The sequence below is a fragment of the Anolis sagrei genome, chromosome Y (assembly GCF_037176765.1).
Source record: "Anolis sagrei isolate rAnoSag1 chromosome Y, rAnoSag1.mat, whole genome shotgun sequence".
Classification (NCBI taxonomy): domain Eukaryota; kingdom Metazoa; phylum Chordata; class Lepidosauria; order Squamata; family Dactyloidae; genus Anolis; species Anolis sagrei.
Genome location: NC_090035.1, coordinates 6,590,516 through 6,609,842, shown reverse-complemented (window position 1 = coordinate 6,609,842; position 19,327 = coordinate 6,590,516). Strand labels below are relative to the sequence as shown.

The 19,327-nt window shown below is 43.5% G+C and overlaps 1 protein-coding gene across 5 annotated transcripts in view; it reads left to right on the top strand.

Annotated features, from left to right (window-relative positions):
* LOC132772495 (protein sidekick-1-like) overlaps positions 1–19,327 on the top strand; it is a 1,018,253-nt gene that overhangs the window by 806,920 nt on the left and 192,006 nt on the right. For all 5 annotated transcript variants that reach the window (XM_067461407.1, XM_067461410.1, XM_067461408.1 and 2 more), the window contains exon 29: positions 9,441–9,635. In XM_067461407.1, coding sequence (XP_067317508.1) covers positions 9,441–9,635 — 195 coding nt within the window. The remainder of the gene's footprint in view (positions 1–9,440; positions 9,636–19,327) is intronic.

The following is a 19,327-nucleotide window of genomic DNA, read 5'->3' as shown; positions in this document are numbered from 1 at the left end:
AATCCATGTTGACTATTAGCGATGACCGCATTTGTTTCTAAGTGTTTGCAGACCACTTCCTTAACAATCTTTTGCAGAATCTTGCCTGATATCGTTGCATGAAATTGTGTTGTGGAGAAGAAAGCTAACATTTTGTTTTCTCCTTTTTAGTCTGGGAAACTTCAGAATGTTTGCCATCATAAAAATACCTACCTCCTTTTGTATTCTTGTGAAAATGATTATAGCAGATAGAAGCTATATAGAGAGCACACTTTTCCTGAGCAGTCTGCTCATTCTTCTCACAATACAATTTATTTTTTCCAAAATACAGAAAAGGAGAGTGATTTAACTAGACCACTTAACAGTATAATGTATAACTCTGTTTCTATGCACCAAACACAATTATATTTTGGTTGTTTTCAAGCAACTTATAATGCCGGAAGGGGGATTGATTTACCCAAAAGCAGGCCTAAAAGTTTAGAAGGCATTCCTTGCCATTGTGTGCCGTGGGCATACTGGAGGATAAAAGAATAGATGTCTAATCAAACGGAGGCCCATTTAGTTCAATGAAGCCTACTCTCGCGATTATGTTCTGATGATCCACGGAAGCAATTTGGTGGAACAAGCTGAGGATGACAGTTTCACAAAACGCTTTCCCATCTTTTTTATTGGGTCGATTTCATAAAGTTATTGGTCAAATCAGTGTTTCTCTACAGCCCTAATTTGAACTTGTCTCCTCCGACCGTGAATTAGCTGAGCACTTTTAAGCAAGCAAGCAGAAACGAAATGTGCAAGTCCTTAAAGTGGCTCCACAACTCGGCTTTTCTTCTTACCACAAACATTAGCTAGAGATGATGTAATTCTCTCACCTGGGATGCCGGAAAATGTAGTTCCAGATCCTTCTTTACATAGGTGTGGATTCTCCAAACATTCTTTGCTGCTACCTCCTCCTTTGAGTTCCTAACTAGCAGCACTTCTATCTGGACACAATGGGGGATGCCTGGCTCAAGAGCAGTATGTGTGAAAAAGATCTTGGAGTCCTCGTGGACAAGTTAAACATGAGCCAAGAATGTGATGCGGCGGCAAAAAAAGCCAATGGGATTTTGGCCTGCATCAAGAGGAACCTAGTGTCTAGATCTAGGGAAGTCATGCTCCCCATGCTCTATTCTGCTTTGGTTAGACCACACCTGGAATATTGTGTTCAATTCTGGGCACCACAACTCTAGAGAGATATTGACAAGCTGGAATGTGTCCAGAGGAGGGCGACTCAAATGATCAAGGGTCTGGAGAACAAGCCCTATTAGGAGCGGCTTAATGAGCTGGGCATGTTTAGCCTGAAGAAGAGAAGGCTGAGAGGAGATATGATAGCCATGTATAAATATGTGAGAGGAAGCCACAGGGAGGAGGGGGCAACCTTGTTTTCTGCTTCCCTAGACTAGGACGCAGAACAATGGCTTCAAACTACAAGAGAGGAGATTCCATCTGAACATGAGGAAAAACTTCCTGACTGTGAGAGCCGTTCAGCAGTGGAACTCTCTGCCCCGGAGTGTGGTGGAGGCTCCTTCTTTGGAAGCTTTTAAACAGAGGCTGGATGGCCATCTGTCAGGGGTGATTTGAATGCAATATTCCTGCTTCTTGGCAGAATGGGGTTGGACTGGATGGCCCATGAGGTCTCTTCCAACTCTTTGATTCTATGATTCTATGAACTGTATTAAGGGGTCGCGGCACTAGGAAGGTTGCGGACCCCTGTGTTAGAATGAGAAAGTGTGGCATGCCTAAGGATTGGTAGCACTGCATGTTTAGCTGGGTCTCTGCTTTGTCTCTGTCTTGTTCATGTAGGCAGCTGCTGTTTGCTTTGCCTGTTATAGGCCAGCACTTACTGCTAATCTAGAATCAGATAGATTCAAATATCTGCCTTCCTTCTGAAGCTTTGTGTATTGCAGACTTCACTGCAGAGAAGCAGTAAATCTGTGTTTCTCTTCCTTCCGCATTCTGCCAATGCTGATGCTGCTTTAAAAAATAACCCTCCCAGCTATGGAGTATATGGAGGCAAAGCGGGGCTTAGCAAGCATAAAACAAGCCTTTAAGGAAAGAAGCTGAATGGTCAGAAGATTTGTTGAAGGGAAACAAATGAAACAGATTAAAAGAGAATTCCTCTTGAGTTTGACAGCAAGCATATTTACACTTTAATGACTCTAATGGCCAAGTTTGGATTTCTCTTCATATTTTGCATTTCCCCCGCAGGCAGGCGTTTGCTGCAGTGCTTATTTTAACTTTGCTCTCCTCTCGACTTTTGTCTTGCTGGCGGAGGCCGCTGTCCCCCATCCTGTGTCCTAGCCCACCTCCCACAATGGCTTTCTGCCTCTGTCATGTTTCATCCCACCTGAATCTGACTGTGCCTTTGGTTCTGCTTTCTGCACATGTACAGAAACTGGAAAAGGTCAGAGCACATCCCTTCAGTATACCATTTGATGAGTTCTCTTTTCCTAGGCTTTCAAAAGTGGTGAAATAAAATCTTAGAGCGTTTATTAAATCAGGCCTAGATTTCACAGTGTGCAATTCAAGGTACATACCTAGACAGGCTGCATAACATTTGCAAAGGGTAACGCTAATTATATTCAAAACTAGGTCCCTCTTTTTTCTCTTTCTCCGGTTTCACTGTGAATGGTGCGCAGCTAATGATCTCTGAAGATTAGGCTCTTTCGAATATGAATGCCTAACAGCACCCAGCTGGTACCGTGGTTTTTTTCCCTAATGTTCTTGTTAACAAGTTGCAAATTCCAAATGGATCAAAGAATGGGGAAGATCCTTCTGCTCTTCTCTAAGTCAATCACACATGTCTTAGAAAAATGCAGAGCCAATATTCTCAATTATACTACTTTTTATAAAACAGAGAATATAGGAAGGTGGTTGATCCACTTTCAAGAAGTCCAGGATTCTACCTTTTTATATGCCCAGTGAAACAACTTTCCCTCCTGACTTGAGGCAAATGTACTAGGGTTATCCAGAAAGTAAGGCACATAGGTCTCACAGGAAATTTTCTCAGGATAAGTTGGTATCACTGCTGTGTAGTGGGAATCCAGCGGAAGCGAACGAGCAGTGCCAGTCGTCAGTAGCTCATCAACTGGCATTGTGGTGCAGGTTAGAGATGAGCTTCCTCATTCCATTTCCCTCCAAGTGTGAAGTTTGTGTTGTAATATGCTACCTAAATACTAAGGGCATGAATGCCACTGCGATTCATTGCAAAATTATTTCAGTTTATGGAGAGGACGTAATGTTAAGATGGCATGTGTCAAAATGCGTATCAAATATGTTATGTCGCACACTGGGCTTGAAATGAATTGCTTTTAAAACAGGACATATAACTTTAGCCCAGCAAGAAGCCAGGGGGCCCGAAGAGAAATTCGTAGAGATTTTCACCATAAACAGTCTTTAGAGGGCTTGTAAAATATAACAAAGTCTTTTATTGGTGAACAATCAACAGAAACTTCTTTTGTCTTCAAAAGGTTAAACAAATGCTTCCAGGCTTTTGTGCAACTGGTGGTTTCTAACTGTTACTTTACTCTAAAAGAAAATCCCTTTCCAAACTTCTCCCAGGCTGACTGTGAACCTAAACCTAATTGTTGTGGGCTCCACTACCGGGTTGAACTGCGTCTCAAATCACCGAGTGGACCTACCAGTCCACTTCAGCTGGAGTTCTTGGATGTTCAAAGCTGTTTTTCCCTCCGAAATTCCTCAGGGCTTTAGGACTGTTTCCCTGGGAATCTTTGGGAATCCTTTTGCTCTTAAGACTGTTCTCCCCTGAGAGGTCTTAAGGGTTGAAGCCTTTGTACAGGAGAAGTCTGTATACGTCCTGTACATTGACTTTCCTTGCTGAGACTGACTGAAAATGGCTCCCTTCCCTTCTCAATTGTCCTGAACAGGGGGCGGAACCAAACTTTACGATGATTGCCAGGGGGCCTGCCCTATAACTGCAAACTTTAACAGGAAGCCACCCTTCTGCAGAATCCCAAGCCTTGGGCTGCAAGCAAACACTTAATACAAGGCAAATAAAGTGGGAGCTTCTGGTACAGCTGTACCAACACAGAATATATTGTGAAACCATGAAGAAACCTCGTAGAGCCATCCAAACCAAACGTTGTGGGATGCTGATGGCAAGAGTCTGTCTCCTTCATGACAATGCATGTCCACACACTACTCATGCAACACAAGAGTTGTTGACTTATAATAATAATAAAATAATAATAAGATTTTATTTATATACCGCTCCATTTCCCCGAGGGGACTCAGAGCGGTTCCCAGGTAACATCACAAAACATACAAAGTAAAAAACAACATAACCATAAGATTAACAAAACAAAATATAAGCATATTTTGCTTGGGATCTTTGTTTGGGATCTTTCAAGCCACCCCACTCAGAGCCCCAATATCACTTCCAGTGGCTATCATCTGTTCAGTAAATTGAAGGAATATCTGGATGGAAAACACTTTTCCAATGACGAGGTGAAAATAGAAGTGACAAACTGGCTGAAAAAGGTGGTGGGAGACTTCTGTGACACAGGCATCAAACACTTGTCCCACAGATGACAAAATGTATTGAATTGAATGGTGATTATGTGGAAAAATAATTAATATTGCAATCCATGTACGGTTTATTTAAATACATTCATTCTTTGTATTTAAAAAATTGTGTAACCCTACTTTCCAGATAACCCTCGTATTACATGTTTTTAGGGGCAACATTTCTTCAGAGGAGTTGTGTCTTTGCTTTCCTTTGAGGCTGAGAGCATGCAACTTGCCCATAGTCACCCATTGGATTTCAGTGGCCAAGTGTGGATTCAAACCTGGTCTCATGAGTCATATTCCGATTCAGTGGATCTGCTCTGATTAGGAGGACCATTTGGGAGTGGGACCCAAAGCAACCGTTGGAAAGCTCTGCTCTCGTAACTCTTTCTGGCTCCCGCTTGTTGTTCAGGTGCTCTGGCAAAGTGGCACATTTCGATGCTGAGTTTTGTGGAGCCAAGTTTGCAAATATCTATATGGCCCTTCGAATCTCTCGTCTGTGTACATCCCGGTTCCAAGACAGGCCTCAACAACTGGGCTCCCTCTCAAATCTTGTCGGCTGTAATTTGAGTGCCGATGAAACATGGGCCTCTCCTCTGGCACCTCGGAAATGGCAAAGGAGATGAGACGTGACTCATAATGACACATCAACGCGGGAAACAAAAAGAGCAGCCACTTTCCCATTCAGCTGCCACAAACCATCCTGTTTCCCCCGAGTGAGGAAAAAGACAGTGACATATAGGGAGAGGACAGGTTATCTGCAAAAGCATCACTAGCCCCACTGCACGCAATTACCACCATCTGTATACCAATTAAACTCCAAAGTCTGCAAGTGGATTCATGGCACACACAGAGTTGGCTTGACAAAGAATGTTCCGAATCCTCTTTTTATTGCCACCTCTCAGCAAGAGATGAATGTTGTCTATCCAGTCTGATATCATCCCTGGTACAAGCCTCCGCGTGTTGCTCATTACCCATTGATTTTGCCCCTTTGCTCGTGCCTTCCCCTTTCTTTTGTTGGAATCTGGTGAATGTCCAAGCTGCTGCAGGCATATTAATAGGATGCTTGGCACCGGAATAGTCTCCGAATTCTGCAGAACTCTTTAGAGTTCAAAAGACGGTCAGAGGGCGAGCAGATGTCCATTGCTGTTGAGTTCAGCTGCTTCTGCTTTGACTTTATTTGGCCATCCTCCTCCATGCTTCCCACCATGGAAACTTGATGGAGCATGTAACAGTTTTGCTGCAAGCAAAGCCATCCCTGCCATCCCTGACCGAAATTGATTTTGGATCAGAGCAGCTGGACTGGGTTTGTCGTCGGCTGCAGAAGAAAGCAAGTCTGGTGTATTGGCAAGAGTGGGTAGAATAAGTTTGAATAGTTGGCGTGTGGTCCTAGAGGACAAATTGCCTGGGATGCATTGATTGATGTCGTTGGGTGTCGTTGGGCCAACTCAAAATTTCTGCAAATTGCCTGATGATTGAGGTTACTCCTCATCTGTCTGTTACTCCAGCTACCTTCTCCTATCCCAGTTTGTAGTCTTAGACTATCTGATGTAGCCAGTTTGCAAAAGCTATCCTAATCTAGGATGCAAATGTTCTCATCCTTTATTTAAAATGTAGGCCTCAGCATGTTAAGACACTCCACCTGCAGAAGGGAAAGGACCCATGTTTTTGTTGTTTCTGGTGTGTTTTGTGCAAAAAAGAGTGAGAGACTTTGCATAGGCAGTCTTGTATTTTTGTGCAAAATGTTATTGTTGTTCAAATCCTGCTTTGAAGCTTCTCGGAAGCATTTGGCAGATGGCCACTGTGAAAAACAGAGTATTGAGTAAGGAGGACATTTACTGTTATTTAATGGAGCAGTTCTTACATTCACTGGAAGATGCTGGTCCCCTGTATGATATTGCAGTAGTAATCATATGTATTTATTTATTTATTTACAGTATTTATATTCCGCCCTTCTCACCTCGCAGGGGACTCAGGGCGGATTACAGTGTACACATATATGGCAAACATTCAGTGCCAATTTTTGACATACAAACATATACAGACATACACAGAGGCTATTTAACTTTTTTTCTGGCTGCCAGGGGAGCTGTCGCTTTCATCGTCCATCTGCGACACTCATGAAGCACTTCCGCATTCCCCGCATGCTTCCCTCCTGGAATGCTTTGCTGGAGTCTTCTTTATGGCTTCATAAATCAGTTAATTTAACCTTCCCCACACTTTAAGGTGGTACCTAATTTTCCTACTCAACAGATGCAACTGTCCTTCGGGTTGCAAAGGTCAACAACAGGCTACACAATGGTTGGAAACCCACTCCAACCCAGGCTGGCTATGAACTCATGACCTTTTGGTCAGAGTGATCTTAATGCAGCTGACACTCAACCAGCTGCGCCACAATCCCTGCAGTCTACTTTCATACTAATTTCAACATCACCTTCCTGTCCAAATCATATACATCTACTCTTGCTTTTTTGACTACTCTTCTAGGAATGACTTCCTCTATATGTGAGAGAGCATGTGGAGAGTTGGTGCCATAGAAGCGTATAGTCCTCTAATGCTACAAACTGAAACGATTTGGGGTTCAGATTCTATCCACTATTTTCTGGTTGTCCTTGCCTCTAGGCCAGTGTTTTGCAACCTGGGGGTCAGGGGCCCTGGGGGGGGGGGGGTCACAAGGGGAATGTCAGAAGGGTTTCCAAAGACCATCAGAAAACACTATATTTTCTTTTGGTCATGGGGGTTCTGTGTGGGAAGTTTGACCCAATTCCATCGTTGGTGAGGTTCGGAGTGTTCTTTGTAGGTGAACTATAAATCCCAGCATCAACAACTCCCAAATGGCAATGTCTATTTTTCCCAAATTCCACCTGTGTTCACATTTGGGCATATTGGTCCAGATCCCTCATTGTTTGAGTCCACAGTGCTCTCTGGATGTAGGTGAACTACAACTCCAAAGCTCAAGGTCAATGCCCACCAAACCCTTCCAGTATTTTGAGCATATCGAGTATTTGTGTGAAATTTCATCCTGTATATCAGGTATTTACATGACAAATCATAACAGTAGTAAAGTTATGAAGTAGCAGCAAAAATAATGTTATGGTTGGGGGTCACCACAACATGAGGAACTGTATTAAGGGGTCGCAGCATTAGTGCTCACGTTTGGGCACATTGAGGATCTGTGCCAAGTTTGGTCCAGATCCATCATTGTTCGAGTCTACAGTGCTCTCTGGATGTAGGTGAACTACAACTCCAAAATTCAAGGTCAATGCCCACCAAATCCTTCCAGTATTTTCTGTTGGTCATGGGACTTCTGTGTGCCAAGTTTGGTTCCATCCCATCATTGGTGGTATTCAGAATGCTCTTTGATTGTAGGTGAACTATAAATCCCAGTAACTACAACTCCCAAATGACAAAATCAATCCTCCCCCAGCCCCACCAGTATTTAAATTTGGGTGTATGGGGTATTTTTGCCAAATTTGGTCTAGTGAATGAAAATACATCCTGCATGTCAGATACTTACATTACGATTCCTAACAGTAGCAAAATTACAGTTATTTATTCATTATTTATTTATTTACTCCGCTTATATACCGCAATTCTCAGCCCAAGGGCGACTCATTGCGGTGTCATCAGCAACTCATTCATCGTGTCATCAGCAACCAGACCATTGTATTACATTTCTAACAGAACAAAACAAACAAACAGATTAAAAAAACACAACTTTTGCAAACTTGGTAGTTGATTAAATGTCCTTTGACCAGTATCTGGCCACTTGGATTGCCTCTGGTGTTGCCGCAAGGAGGTCCTGCATTGTGCATGTGGCAGGGCTCAGGTTGCATTGCAGCAGGTGGTCAGTAGTTTGCTCTTCTCCACACTCGCATGTCGTGGATTCTACTTTGTAGCCCCATTTCTTGAGATTGGCTCTGCATCTCATGGTGCCAGAACGCAGTCTGTTCAGCGCCTTCCAAGTCTCCCAGTCTTCTGTGTGCCCAGGAGAGAGTCTCATCTGGTATCACCCACGGATTGAGGTGCTGGGTTTGAGCCTGCCACTTTTGGACTCTCGCTTGCTGAGGTGTTCCAACGATAATTACATAATTACAGTTATGAAGTAGCAATGAAAATAATGTTATGGTTGGGGGTCACCACAAAATGGGGAACTGTATTAAGGGGCCGTGGCATTAGCAAGGTTGAGAAACACTGCTCTAGGCCTACTGTTCTTCCACTCACCCAGCGAAAATCCCATGAGCCTGCCCCAAATTGCAAGGTTAGTGGCACCAAAAGGTAGGGTAGAGGAATGGGGGTATCACATCTGTGTTTCTGATACATTTTCCACCGTGTCATGCCTAGATCTTGAGTCCCAAAATAAAATGGAATGTTGTTGTTTGAATGGACGCCTGGAACCTCTGCTCGGTCGCACTGCCCTCTTGCTCTGTCTCTAAGCATTTATTTGCAAGGAAAGGCATTGGACAGATACATTCCAGGCTGGCCTTGCCTTGTCAAAATCAGTTTCAGCTGTGTATACTTGTCTTTGGTATCTGTCACATTTTCACAGCCCATCGATATTCTCCCAGAAGATGAAACTGCTTGTATATCTCGCTCTTTTAAAGAACGAAATGTGAAACAAATTTCACGGTGGATTATCACTCAGAAGGCCCTTTCCATTCATCACATAGTCCGTAATTTCCCAGATAATGTACTGCATCAATCCTGGAGGATGGGAGAGATGTTATAAAGCTCAGCTGGTAACCCCTAAAAAGAAGCAAATTGCATTGTTTTGCCTTTCAAATAAATAAGTAATTAGGATGCACTAATAGTCCTGGCGCTTTTCCTGCACTAAAACAGTGGAAACAGCACAACCAACTTTCTAATTTTTTTGTGTATGTTTGTCATTATGAATCTAGGATATCAAATTGCATACCGCTTGGCAACCAGCAACCCAAACAAGTTCACCACGGTGGAGGTTGGATCCACAGTCCGGCAGTTTGTGGCTACAGATCTCCTCCCAGAATCGGCGTACATCTTCCGAGCCTCTGCCAAGACGCGTCAAGGCTGGGGGGAGCCCTTGGAAGCTACGGTCATCACTACGGAAAAGAGAGGTAAGACTGCAAGCGTGTTTCCATAAGAGTCCTAATCAGTGTCACCAAAGATGGGCATTGCCACAGCAATGAGTTTCAGAACACCCAAAGTGATATGATGTCACGTCTGGCTCCCATTTTGGACAACTTTGGACCAATTTCTCCTCCTTTTTGATGTTTTTGGAACTTTGCAGTTTGAAAGAAGAAAATCACTGCATCCTTAGAGTATTAGGGACTGTGTATTGTTGAAGGCTTTCATGGCCAGAATCACTGGGTTGTTGTAGGTTTTTCCAGGCTATATGGCCATGTTCTAGAGGCATTTTCTCCTGACGTTTTGCCTGCATCTATGGCAAGCATCCTCAGAGGTAGTGAAGTCTGTTGGAAGTAGGAAAAATGGGTTTATATATCTGTGGAATGACCAGGGTGAGACAAAGGACTCTTGTCTGCTGGAGCTAGGTGTGAATTCTGGCTTTTATGTCCAGAATCACTAGGTTGTTGTAGGTTTTTCCGGGCTATATGGCCATGTTCTAGAGGCATTTTTTCCTGACGTTTCACCTGCATCTATGGCAAGCATCCTCAGAGGTAGTGAGGTCTGTTGGAAGTAAGAAAAATGGGTTTATATATCTGTGGAATGACCAGGGTGAGACAAAGGACTCTTGTCTGCTGGAGCTAGGTGTGAATTCTGGCTTTTATGTCCAGAATCACTAGGTTGTTGTAGGTTTTTCCGGGCTATATGGCCATGTTCTAGAGGCATTTTCTCCTGACGTTTCACCTGCATCTATGGCAAGCATCCTCAGAGGTAGTGAGGTCTGTTGGAACTAGGGAAAAAGGGTTTTTATATCTGTGGAATGACCAGGGTGGGACACAGGACTCTTGTCTGCTGGAGCTAGGTGTGAATGTTTCAACTGACCACCTTAATGGCTTGGCAGTGCCTGGGGGAATCTTTTGTTGAGAGGTGATTAGATGTGCCTGATTGTTTACTCTCTGTTGTTTTGCTGTTGTAATTTTAGAGTTTTTTTAAAAATATTGGTAGCCTACAACAACCCACTATTAGGGACTGTTTCAAAACAAAACAATAACCTCAAATTGACCTCCAGCATATTTTGCTGGGGCTTGGGACTGGATAGGTCTTCTGTGGCCCTTGAGTCACACTTTGCTCACTCTGCTCAAGATGATAAATTGGATGATTGATTGCATTTAGATCTTACTTGTCTGAAAAAAAATGGGGCTCAGATTAATTTAGAATCTTTCTGGGATTTTATTTTATTTTTTGCATGATACTGTATTATCTTGAGAGCACGTGATGTTTTGCAGACCATTTCCCATGAACATTTATGTGCTTTTAAAAAATGCCATCACCGGAAAGAAAATGCAGATGGTTGACCATGCTCTTTGAAGAAGGAACATGTAAACAGAGAGACAGGGTTTGATTTCTTCTGCGTAGCTTAGCTTTCTGATGTTATTTTTCATACAGTTTATTTTAGTGATGGGGTGTTTGTGAATAAAGGGCTTATGTATTCCAAGGAGTCGGAGCAAAGCGGCTGTGAGGGTTATTTCTGGAAGCAAGGGTCTTAGGGCTGGAGAGCAATCATGCTTAATATAATAACTATTGTATTGTCGAAGGCTTTCATGGCCGGAATCACTGGGTTGTTGTAGGTTTTTTCGGGCTATATGGCCATGTTCTAGAGGCATTCTCTCCTGACGTTTTGCCTGCATCTATGGCAAGCATCATCAGAGGTAGTGAGGTCTGTTGGAACTAGGAAAAAGGGTTTATATGTCTGTGGAATGACCAGGGTGAGACAAAGGACTCTCGTCTGCTGGAGCTAGGTGTGAATGTTTCAACTGACCACCTTGATTAGCATTTGATTGCCTGGCAGTGCCTAGAGCAAACCTTTGTTGAGAGGTGATTAGATGTATTTGCTTGTTTCCTCTCTGTTGTTGTGTTGTTCTAATTTTAGAGTTTTTTTTAATACTGGTAGCCAGATTTTGTTGATTTTCATGGTTTCCTCCTTTCTGTTGAAATTGTCCACATGCTTGTGGATTTCAATGGCTTCTCTGTGTAGTCTGACATGGTGGTTGTGAGAGTGCTCCAGCATTTCTGTGTTCTCGAATAATATGCTGTGTCCAGGTTGGTTCATCAGGTGCTCTGCACAACACACATCTATGGCAGGCATTCTCAGAGGTTAGGAGGTCTGTTGGAAACTAGGCAAGTGAAGCTTTGAAGCTGCAAGGCCATTCAGTGCTAATGAAGGTGGCCAATTGCAACATTCGCACTTGCCTTAAAGAGGCAAGAGTTCTTTTCCCACCCTAGACATTATTTCACAGACATATAAACCTCACTTGCCTAGTTTCCAACAGACCTCACAACCTCTGAGGATGCCTGCCATAGATGTGGGCAAAACATCAGGAGGGACTGCTCCCGGAACATGACCAGACAGCCTGGAAAATTCACAGCAACCCAGTGATTCTGGCCATGAAAGCCTTCAACAGCATAATAATAATAATAATAATAATAATAATAATAATAATAATAATTCATTAACCACTTCTCCTTCTAGTTACTATTTGAACTTACAGTTGCTAAGCACCTCCATTTTACTGTTCATTTGGCACTGCTTGTGATTGGCACTGAACATATGTAACCAGGAGGTTGGTTTGCATTTCTGGTTCAAGTCTAGTTTCAACTCAAGCTTGAAGGCAGATGCTCCTGGGTAGTTGATGCTAAATCCCTTAAAATCCCTAAGAAACCCATGTCTCTATGTTCCCTCTGCGAATTCAGGGGGATATTAGCAACAGGACCTGGGGTGAGTCACGTTTTGTCTGAGTGCCTCTCCGGCCTGCCTTGAACCATGCCATGCTCCCCCCATTCCCAACACAGTTAAACAATCCAGCGCTACTTTTTTAGAGGGCTGGCTTATTTGCAAGCGGAGTGTCCTAGAGATTTATGGTGCTTTTTTGTAATAAATGGTTTGTTTACAAATATACAGTGAACAGATGGGAGCTGAACTCACTCAGACGCAATACCAACAGCACGGCCAACAACAATATAACATGCCGAGGGGCGATGGGTATCTCAAAACATATCCACACACAAGTTGGATAACCTCCCGATCCTAAAGACTGCCGCTGCCTTACATACTCAGCATCCAAAGAACTCCACCATTTAAATGCTTGAGGCAGAGAAGGATATTTCTGTAGGGAAGGGCAGTTCAACAGGCATCAATGTATTGTCGAAGGCTTTCATGGCTGGAATCACTAGGTTCTTGTGGATTTTTTCGGGCTATAGGGCCATGTTCTAGAGGCATTTCTCCTGACGTTTCGCCTGCATCTATGGCAAGCATCCTCAGAGGGAGTGAGGTCTGTTGGAATTAGGAAAATGGGTTTATATATCTGTGGAATGGCTGGGGTGGGGCAAGGAGCTCTTCTCTGCTGGAGCTAGGTGTGAATGTTTCAACTGACCACCTTCATTAGCATTTGAAGGCCTGGCTGAGCCTGGGAAAATCTTTTGTTGAGAGGGAAACACAACATACAAACAATCTACAAACCCACCAAGAAAATCCAACAAATGCTACGTTCAGCAAAGGACAAGAGTAGTGGTTCTCAACCTGGGATCCCCAGATGTTTTTGGCCTACAACTCCCAGAAATCCCAGCCAGTTTACCAACTGCGGACCCCAGATTGAGAACCACTGGACAAGAGGGATCCTCTCACCCCTGCAGGAGTCTACCGTGTACCATGCAGCTGTGGACAAGTCTACATAGGGACCACCAAACGCAGGATTGCCCAAACACGAATCAAGGAACATGAAAGGCACTGCAGACTACTTCAACCAGAGAAGTCAGCCATAGCAGACCACCTGATGAACCAGCCTGGACACAGCATATTATTTGAGAACACAGAAATGCTGGACCACACCAACAACCACCATATCAGACTACACAGGGAAGCCATTGAAATCCACAAGCATGTGGACAATTTCAACAGAAAGGAGGAAACCATGAAAATGAACAAAATCTGGCTACCAGTATTAAAAAACTCTAAAATTACAACAGCAAAACAGCAGAGAGGAAACAACCAGGCACAGCTTAACACCTCTCAACAAAAGATTTTCCCAGGCTCAGCCAGGCCTTCAAATGCTAATGAAGGTGGTCAGTTGAAACATTCACACCTGGCTCCAGCAGACAAGAATTCTTTGTCCCACCCTGGTCTTTCCACAGATATATAAACCCATTTTCCTAATTCCAACAGACCTCACTACCTCTGAGGATGCTTGCTATAGATGCAGGCGAAACGTCAGGAGAGAATGCCTCTAGAACATGGCCATATAGCCCGAAAAAACCCACAAGAACCTCAGCAGGCATCGTTTGCATCTTGCCACACAAGCTTGCATTCGGATAATATGGCATTTCAGAGTTTTTAAATCGCACACAAGTATTTGGCATCCATCAGTGACTAGTGTCCTGTTGTTTTTTTCAGCACTTCAGTTGGAGTTTTCTTGCCAGACCTCCTACCCACCAACCAAATATACACTCTTTTATACATTAGAAACAAGAATGCTGTTTGTCTAAAAAGAAACTACTTTTTTTCTAGCTATGATAGAGCCTATTAAACAAGATTATGCAAGAAATACTGCTGGGCACGTAATAGCTGCCTCTCATAATTTCCTTCCTTCTGCTGCAATAACAATGGGTTCTATTGTTAAGCACTTAGGGGTACTTTGAATACAAGACCTACTATATATATATATACACGCACACACACACATACACACACACACCGCCCACCCCACGGATGGCTGTGCGTCCTACCAACTGCTGAGAGACAAAAGAAAAGTAGCCTGGTTTGCAGGGATTGTGTGGCAGGAGGCACAGTAGGAAGCTCATGCTCTACAACTGAAGTTTGAAGCTTCCTGACACCGCAACCCTCAAAATCTGCCCTCCTATATCTACATATGTTTCCCTGCAGCATTTGTTCTCCAATATTGATAAAATATAGGACATAGGGTGGAGTACAGGAATAGATATACAGTAGGGACTTTTCCCCCTATGATTTTGTATTATCAGCTTCTTTCATCGTCATCTAATACAAAAAAAAAAAAACGGTGTTGGCTTGCAGTCCAAGGTTCCAGGGACTCTGCAGATAAGTGGCTTCCTTTGGTTGCAGTCGTAGGGCAAGTCACCTGTCTATCATCGTTAAGTTTTGGTTTCGCCCCTTGCTCAGAGTAATTGGGAAGGGAAGGGAGCCATTTTTAGTTAATCTCAGCAAGGAAAGCTAATGTACAGGACATGTGCAAGCTTCCCCTGTACAAAAGCTTCAACTCTTAAGACTTTCCGGGGGAGAACAGTCTTAAGAGTCTCCAAAGATTTCCAAAGAACTCCAGCTGGAGAATATCTAAACCTTTACTGGTAGGTCCACTCGGTGCTTCGAGGCGCAGTTCGACCCGGTAGCGGAGCCCACATCAGTAAGGGTTAGATTACAGTCAGCCTGGGAGAAGTTAAAAAGGGGACTTTCATTTAAAGCAGGGGTCCACAAACTTTTTAAACAGAGGGCCAGGTCACAGTCCCTCAAACTGTTGGGAGGGTTGGATTATAATTTGAAAAAAATATGAATGAATTCCTATGCACACTACACATATCTTATTTGTAGTGCAAAAACCACTTAAAACAATACAATAATTAAAATGAAGAACAATTTTAACAAATATACATTTATTAGTATTTCAATGGGAAATGTGGGCCTGCTTTTGGATGATGAGATAACGTTGTTGTTGTTGTTGTTTGCTTTCAAGTCATTACAGACTTAGGTTGACCCTAAGCAAGGGCCGGGTAAATGACCTTGGAGGGCCGCATTCGGCCCCCAGGCCCTAGTTTGAGGCCCCCTGATTTAAAGTAAAGAAGAAGTTATTGAAGACAGTTGCCTGTCCTTCGTGGGCAAGATTAGGAAGTCACCACTTGCATAAAGCCTCGAAGCATTTGTTTAGCTTTATTGAAGACAAGAGAAGTTTCTGTTTGATTGTTCATTAATAAAAGACTTTGTTATACTTCACAAGCCATCTAAAGATCATTTGTGGTAGAAAACCTCAGAGAACTTCTCCTTGGGCCCCCTGGCTTCCCGCTGGGCAAAGGTTGCATGTCTTGTTCTAAATGAAATTCTTTTACAGGCCCAACACGCAACAGAACACTTTTTGACTAAAACAAAAGAATAGAAAAGCGAATATATAATATATAGAAACAGAAGATAGGAAAGTTAAGAAAAAGGAAACAGAAAGCCCTATCTAACACTTCCTGCCCTAAAACTGCTGCCTTCTTCATAATTAAAATGATCTTTTTTGTTTTGTGTCTTTTGGTAGATTATTGGGGAGGTAGCAGAAAAAGACCAGATATTTTCAAGATGCCTCCTCAAACTGTTGTTGTCCTTTCCAAGTTACAGTGGTCCTCCTCTTTTTTGACCATCTTTGCATGGAACAAATATGAAGAGAATGCCACTTTGAATGACAGGAACAGACAGAAACAGATCATTGTTGCTTAAAATGTTTCACATAACCTGGTCATGCTAGTTGGGCACAAATCAGAGGGCAGGAGCTTGCTTCCATTTGCAAGGTGTACCTCTTAGGATGCTTGCCATAGATGCAGGCGAAACGTCAGGGGAGAATGCCTCTAGACCAGGGGTAGGGAACCTTCGGCCCTCCAGGTGTGGTGGACTTCAACTCCCACAATTCCTTGAGGCTCGTGTAAGCCTTTGGGGCGAATGCCGAGCCTCAAGGAATTGTGGGAGTTGAAGTCCACCACACCTGGAGGGCCGAAGGTTCCCTACCCCTGCTCTAGACCATGGCCATATAGCCTGAAGAAACCTACAACAACCCTGTAACAAGAGTTGTTGATGCAGTTTGCAAAGCAGCTCTAGTGCAGGCATGGGCAAACTTTGGCCCTCCAGTTGTTTTGGACTCCCAACTCCCACAATTCCTAACAGCTTAAGTGGCTGAGGAGGGAAAGGAAAGGGCCTGAGGTTGTTAGGAATTGTGGGAATTGTAGTCCAAAACACTTGGAGGAACAAAGTTTATCCATGCCTGTTCTAGCAAGTCTATGTTTCCTCAAACATTGTGATAACGTATTGGCTGCTGCAAAGTGTCTTGTTTTCCCATTCTGGATCAAAAAAGGAGATACTATATATGCCAATCCCATAATCCATGTTACATCTATTCCTCCCGGAGACTGGGTTTTCCCAAAAAGCACTTGGGAATCAGCGACTCAAATGTAAATGTCATTCATGTTGAATGAGAAATGGGCACTTCAGTAATCCCTTAAGCTCCTTTGGAAACCTCTGTGTCATACAGGTAAGTGGAAAATACAAAGCTTGTCCTCAGCTCCTTAATGCCAGGTGCACTTATTACAGGCTAAGAATATCTGCATTTCTATGATCCTTTGCATTCTGATGTTACTGTGATGACATCTCGTTGGCTTTGACTTAACTTGGCCAGTATGGAGTGGTGAGGTTTTTTAGTGCAGTGCCTGCTAATAAGAAAACTATTTATTTATTTATTGTGCCAGAAGCGAACCGAACAGTTGTACTGCATTAAAAACAAACAAACAAACAAAACACAATGTTTGCAGACTTGGTATTCTATTAAATGTCCTTTGACCAGTAGCTGGCCACTTGGAGTGCTTCTGGTGTTGTTGCAAGAAGGTCCTCCATGGTGCATGTGGCAGGGCTCAGGTTGCATTGCAGCAGGTGGTCTGTGGTTTGCTCCTCTCCACACTCGCATGTCGTGGATCCACTTTGTGGCCCCATTTCTTAAGGTTGGCTTTGCATCTCGTGGTGCCAGAGTGCAGTGTATTCAGCGCCTTCCAAGAAATTGTTTTCTAAGATCTACAGAGACAGCAATATATTTTGCGTGTGTATGTTCAAGTTAGGTTCTTGGGGCTTTTTTTCGGGCTATATGGCCATGTTCTAGAGGCATTTCTCCTGACGTTTCGCCTGCATCTATGGCAAGCATCCTCAGAGGTAGTGAGGTCTATTGGAACTGGGAAAAAGGGTTTATATATCTGTGGAATGACCAGGGTGGGATAAAGGACTTTTGTCAGTTGGGCTAGGTGTGAATATTTCAACTGACCACCTTGACTGACCACAATGGGCTGACTGTGCCTGGAGCAAACTCTTCTTGAAAGGTGATTAGATGTCCCTGCCTGTTTCCTCTCTGCTGTTTTTGCTGTTGCAATTTTAGAATTTTTTAATACTGGTAGCCAGATCTTGTTCATTTTCATGGTTTCCTCCTTTCTGTTGAAATTGTCCACATGCTTGTGGATTTCAATGGCTTCTCTGTGTAGTCTGACATGGTGGTTGTGAGAGTGGTCCAGCATTTTTGTGTTCTCAAATAATATGCTGTGTCCAGGTTGGTTCATCAGGTGCTCTACTATGGCTGACTTCTCTGGTAGAAGTAGTCTGCAGTGCCTGCCATGTTCCTTGATTCGTGTTTGGCCAATGCTGCGTTTGGTGATCCCTCTGTAGACTTGTCCACAGCTGCATGGTACACGGTAGACTCCTGCAGAGGTGAGAGGATCCCTCTTGTCCCTATGTTCAAGTTGTTTGTTGACGTATGATTTCTTAGGGAAGGACTTTCCAGATGTGGTTTTGCCACTCCCTTCCTCTCTGAAATATAGCCTGCAATTTAAATTAATCTGTTATTGCGAAACCCCAGTGAAACAAATCATTTCACATTAACGCCAGCAACAACAATAAAAGGCAGCTTTAAAAAAACAATTACAGTTTTAATTACAAGATCAGACTGAAGAATTATGCAGATTAATATACCTAGATTTGAATGCACGTGTTCACCTAGCATGAGGAAGATTGTAAATTAGATGCTAAGCGTACTCTCTTAAGGCATGTCTCCATCACCCAGGAGGCTGCTACCTGGAAGACGCTTCCTTTTGTTGCAGAACACATTCGCCATGAGGACGGCCCTTGTGATGAAGCCTTTTCGAAAGAGAATAAGCCACAGAAAAGCTGGCATGCAAAGGAACTCTCCAAGCCACTGGGAGCTTTAAAAATAAGCACCGCTGTATTGGATTGAGCTTAGAAGTTTTAAGGGGGGGGGGGGGGGAGAAGAAACTAGTGCAGTTCTTTTAAGACTAGAGTTGCATTGAATCAAACTGGCAGTTCTAGGTTCCTCGGAGAATCTAGTAATCATTTTTTTTAGTCAGTGGAGTTTCAGCATCGGTGGTGCAGCAAGTCCCACATACAGTAAATTAGAGTCATTCCTCTGGGAGATTCCTGAACCATGGATCACTCTTGGCAGGGTAACGCATTGCTAAGAACCAGGGTTGTAGCCAGAAAAAAATTTCGGGAGGGGTTGAAATTTTCGGGAGGGGGGTGTTGAAAATTTCGCAAGGCGGGTTGAAACCTGCCTCCTAGCTCACGCTGAAGCAAAGAGCACATCTTCAGGGGGCAGAGCAGCCTTCAATAGCCTGCAGCTCCACCCCTGTCAACCACCTCCACTAAGTCTGGCCTCCTTAATGAGAGCATTCAACACCCCCCCCCAACTTGGTTGCTTCACTACATCGGCTATTGCTGCAAGTAATGACAATGTGAATAAATTTAAAGTGCTGGTTCTAGCATATAAAGCCCTAAACGGTTCTGGCCCAACTTACCTGTACGAACATATCTTCCCTTATGAACCATCTAGGACCTTGAGATTGTCTGGATAGGCTCTGCTCT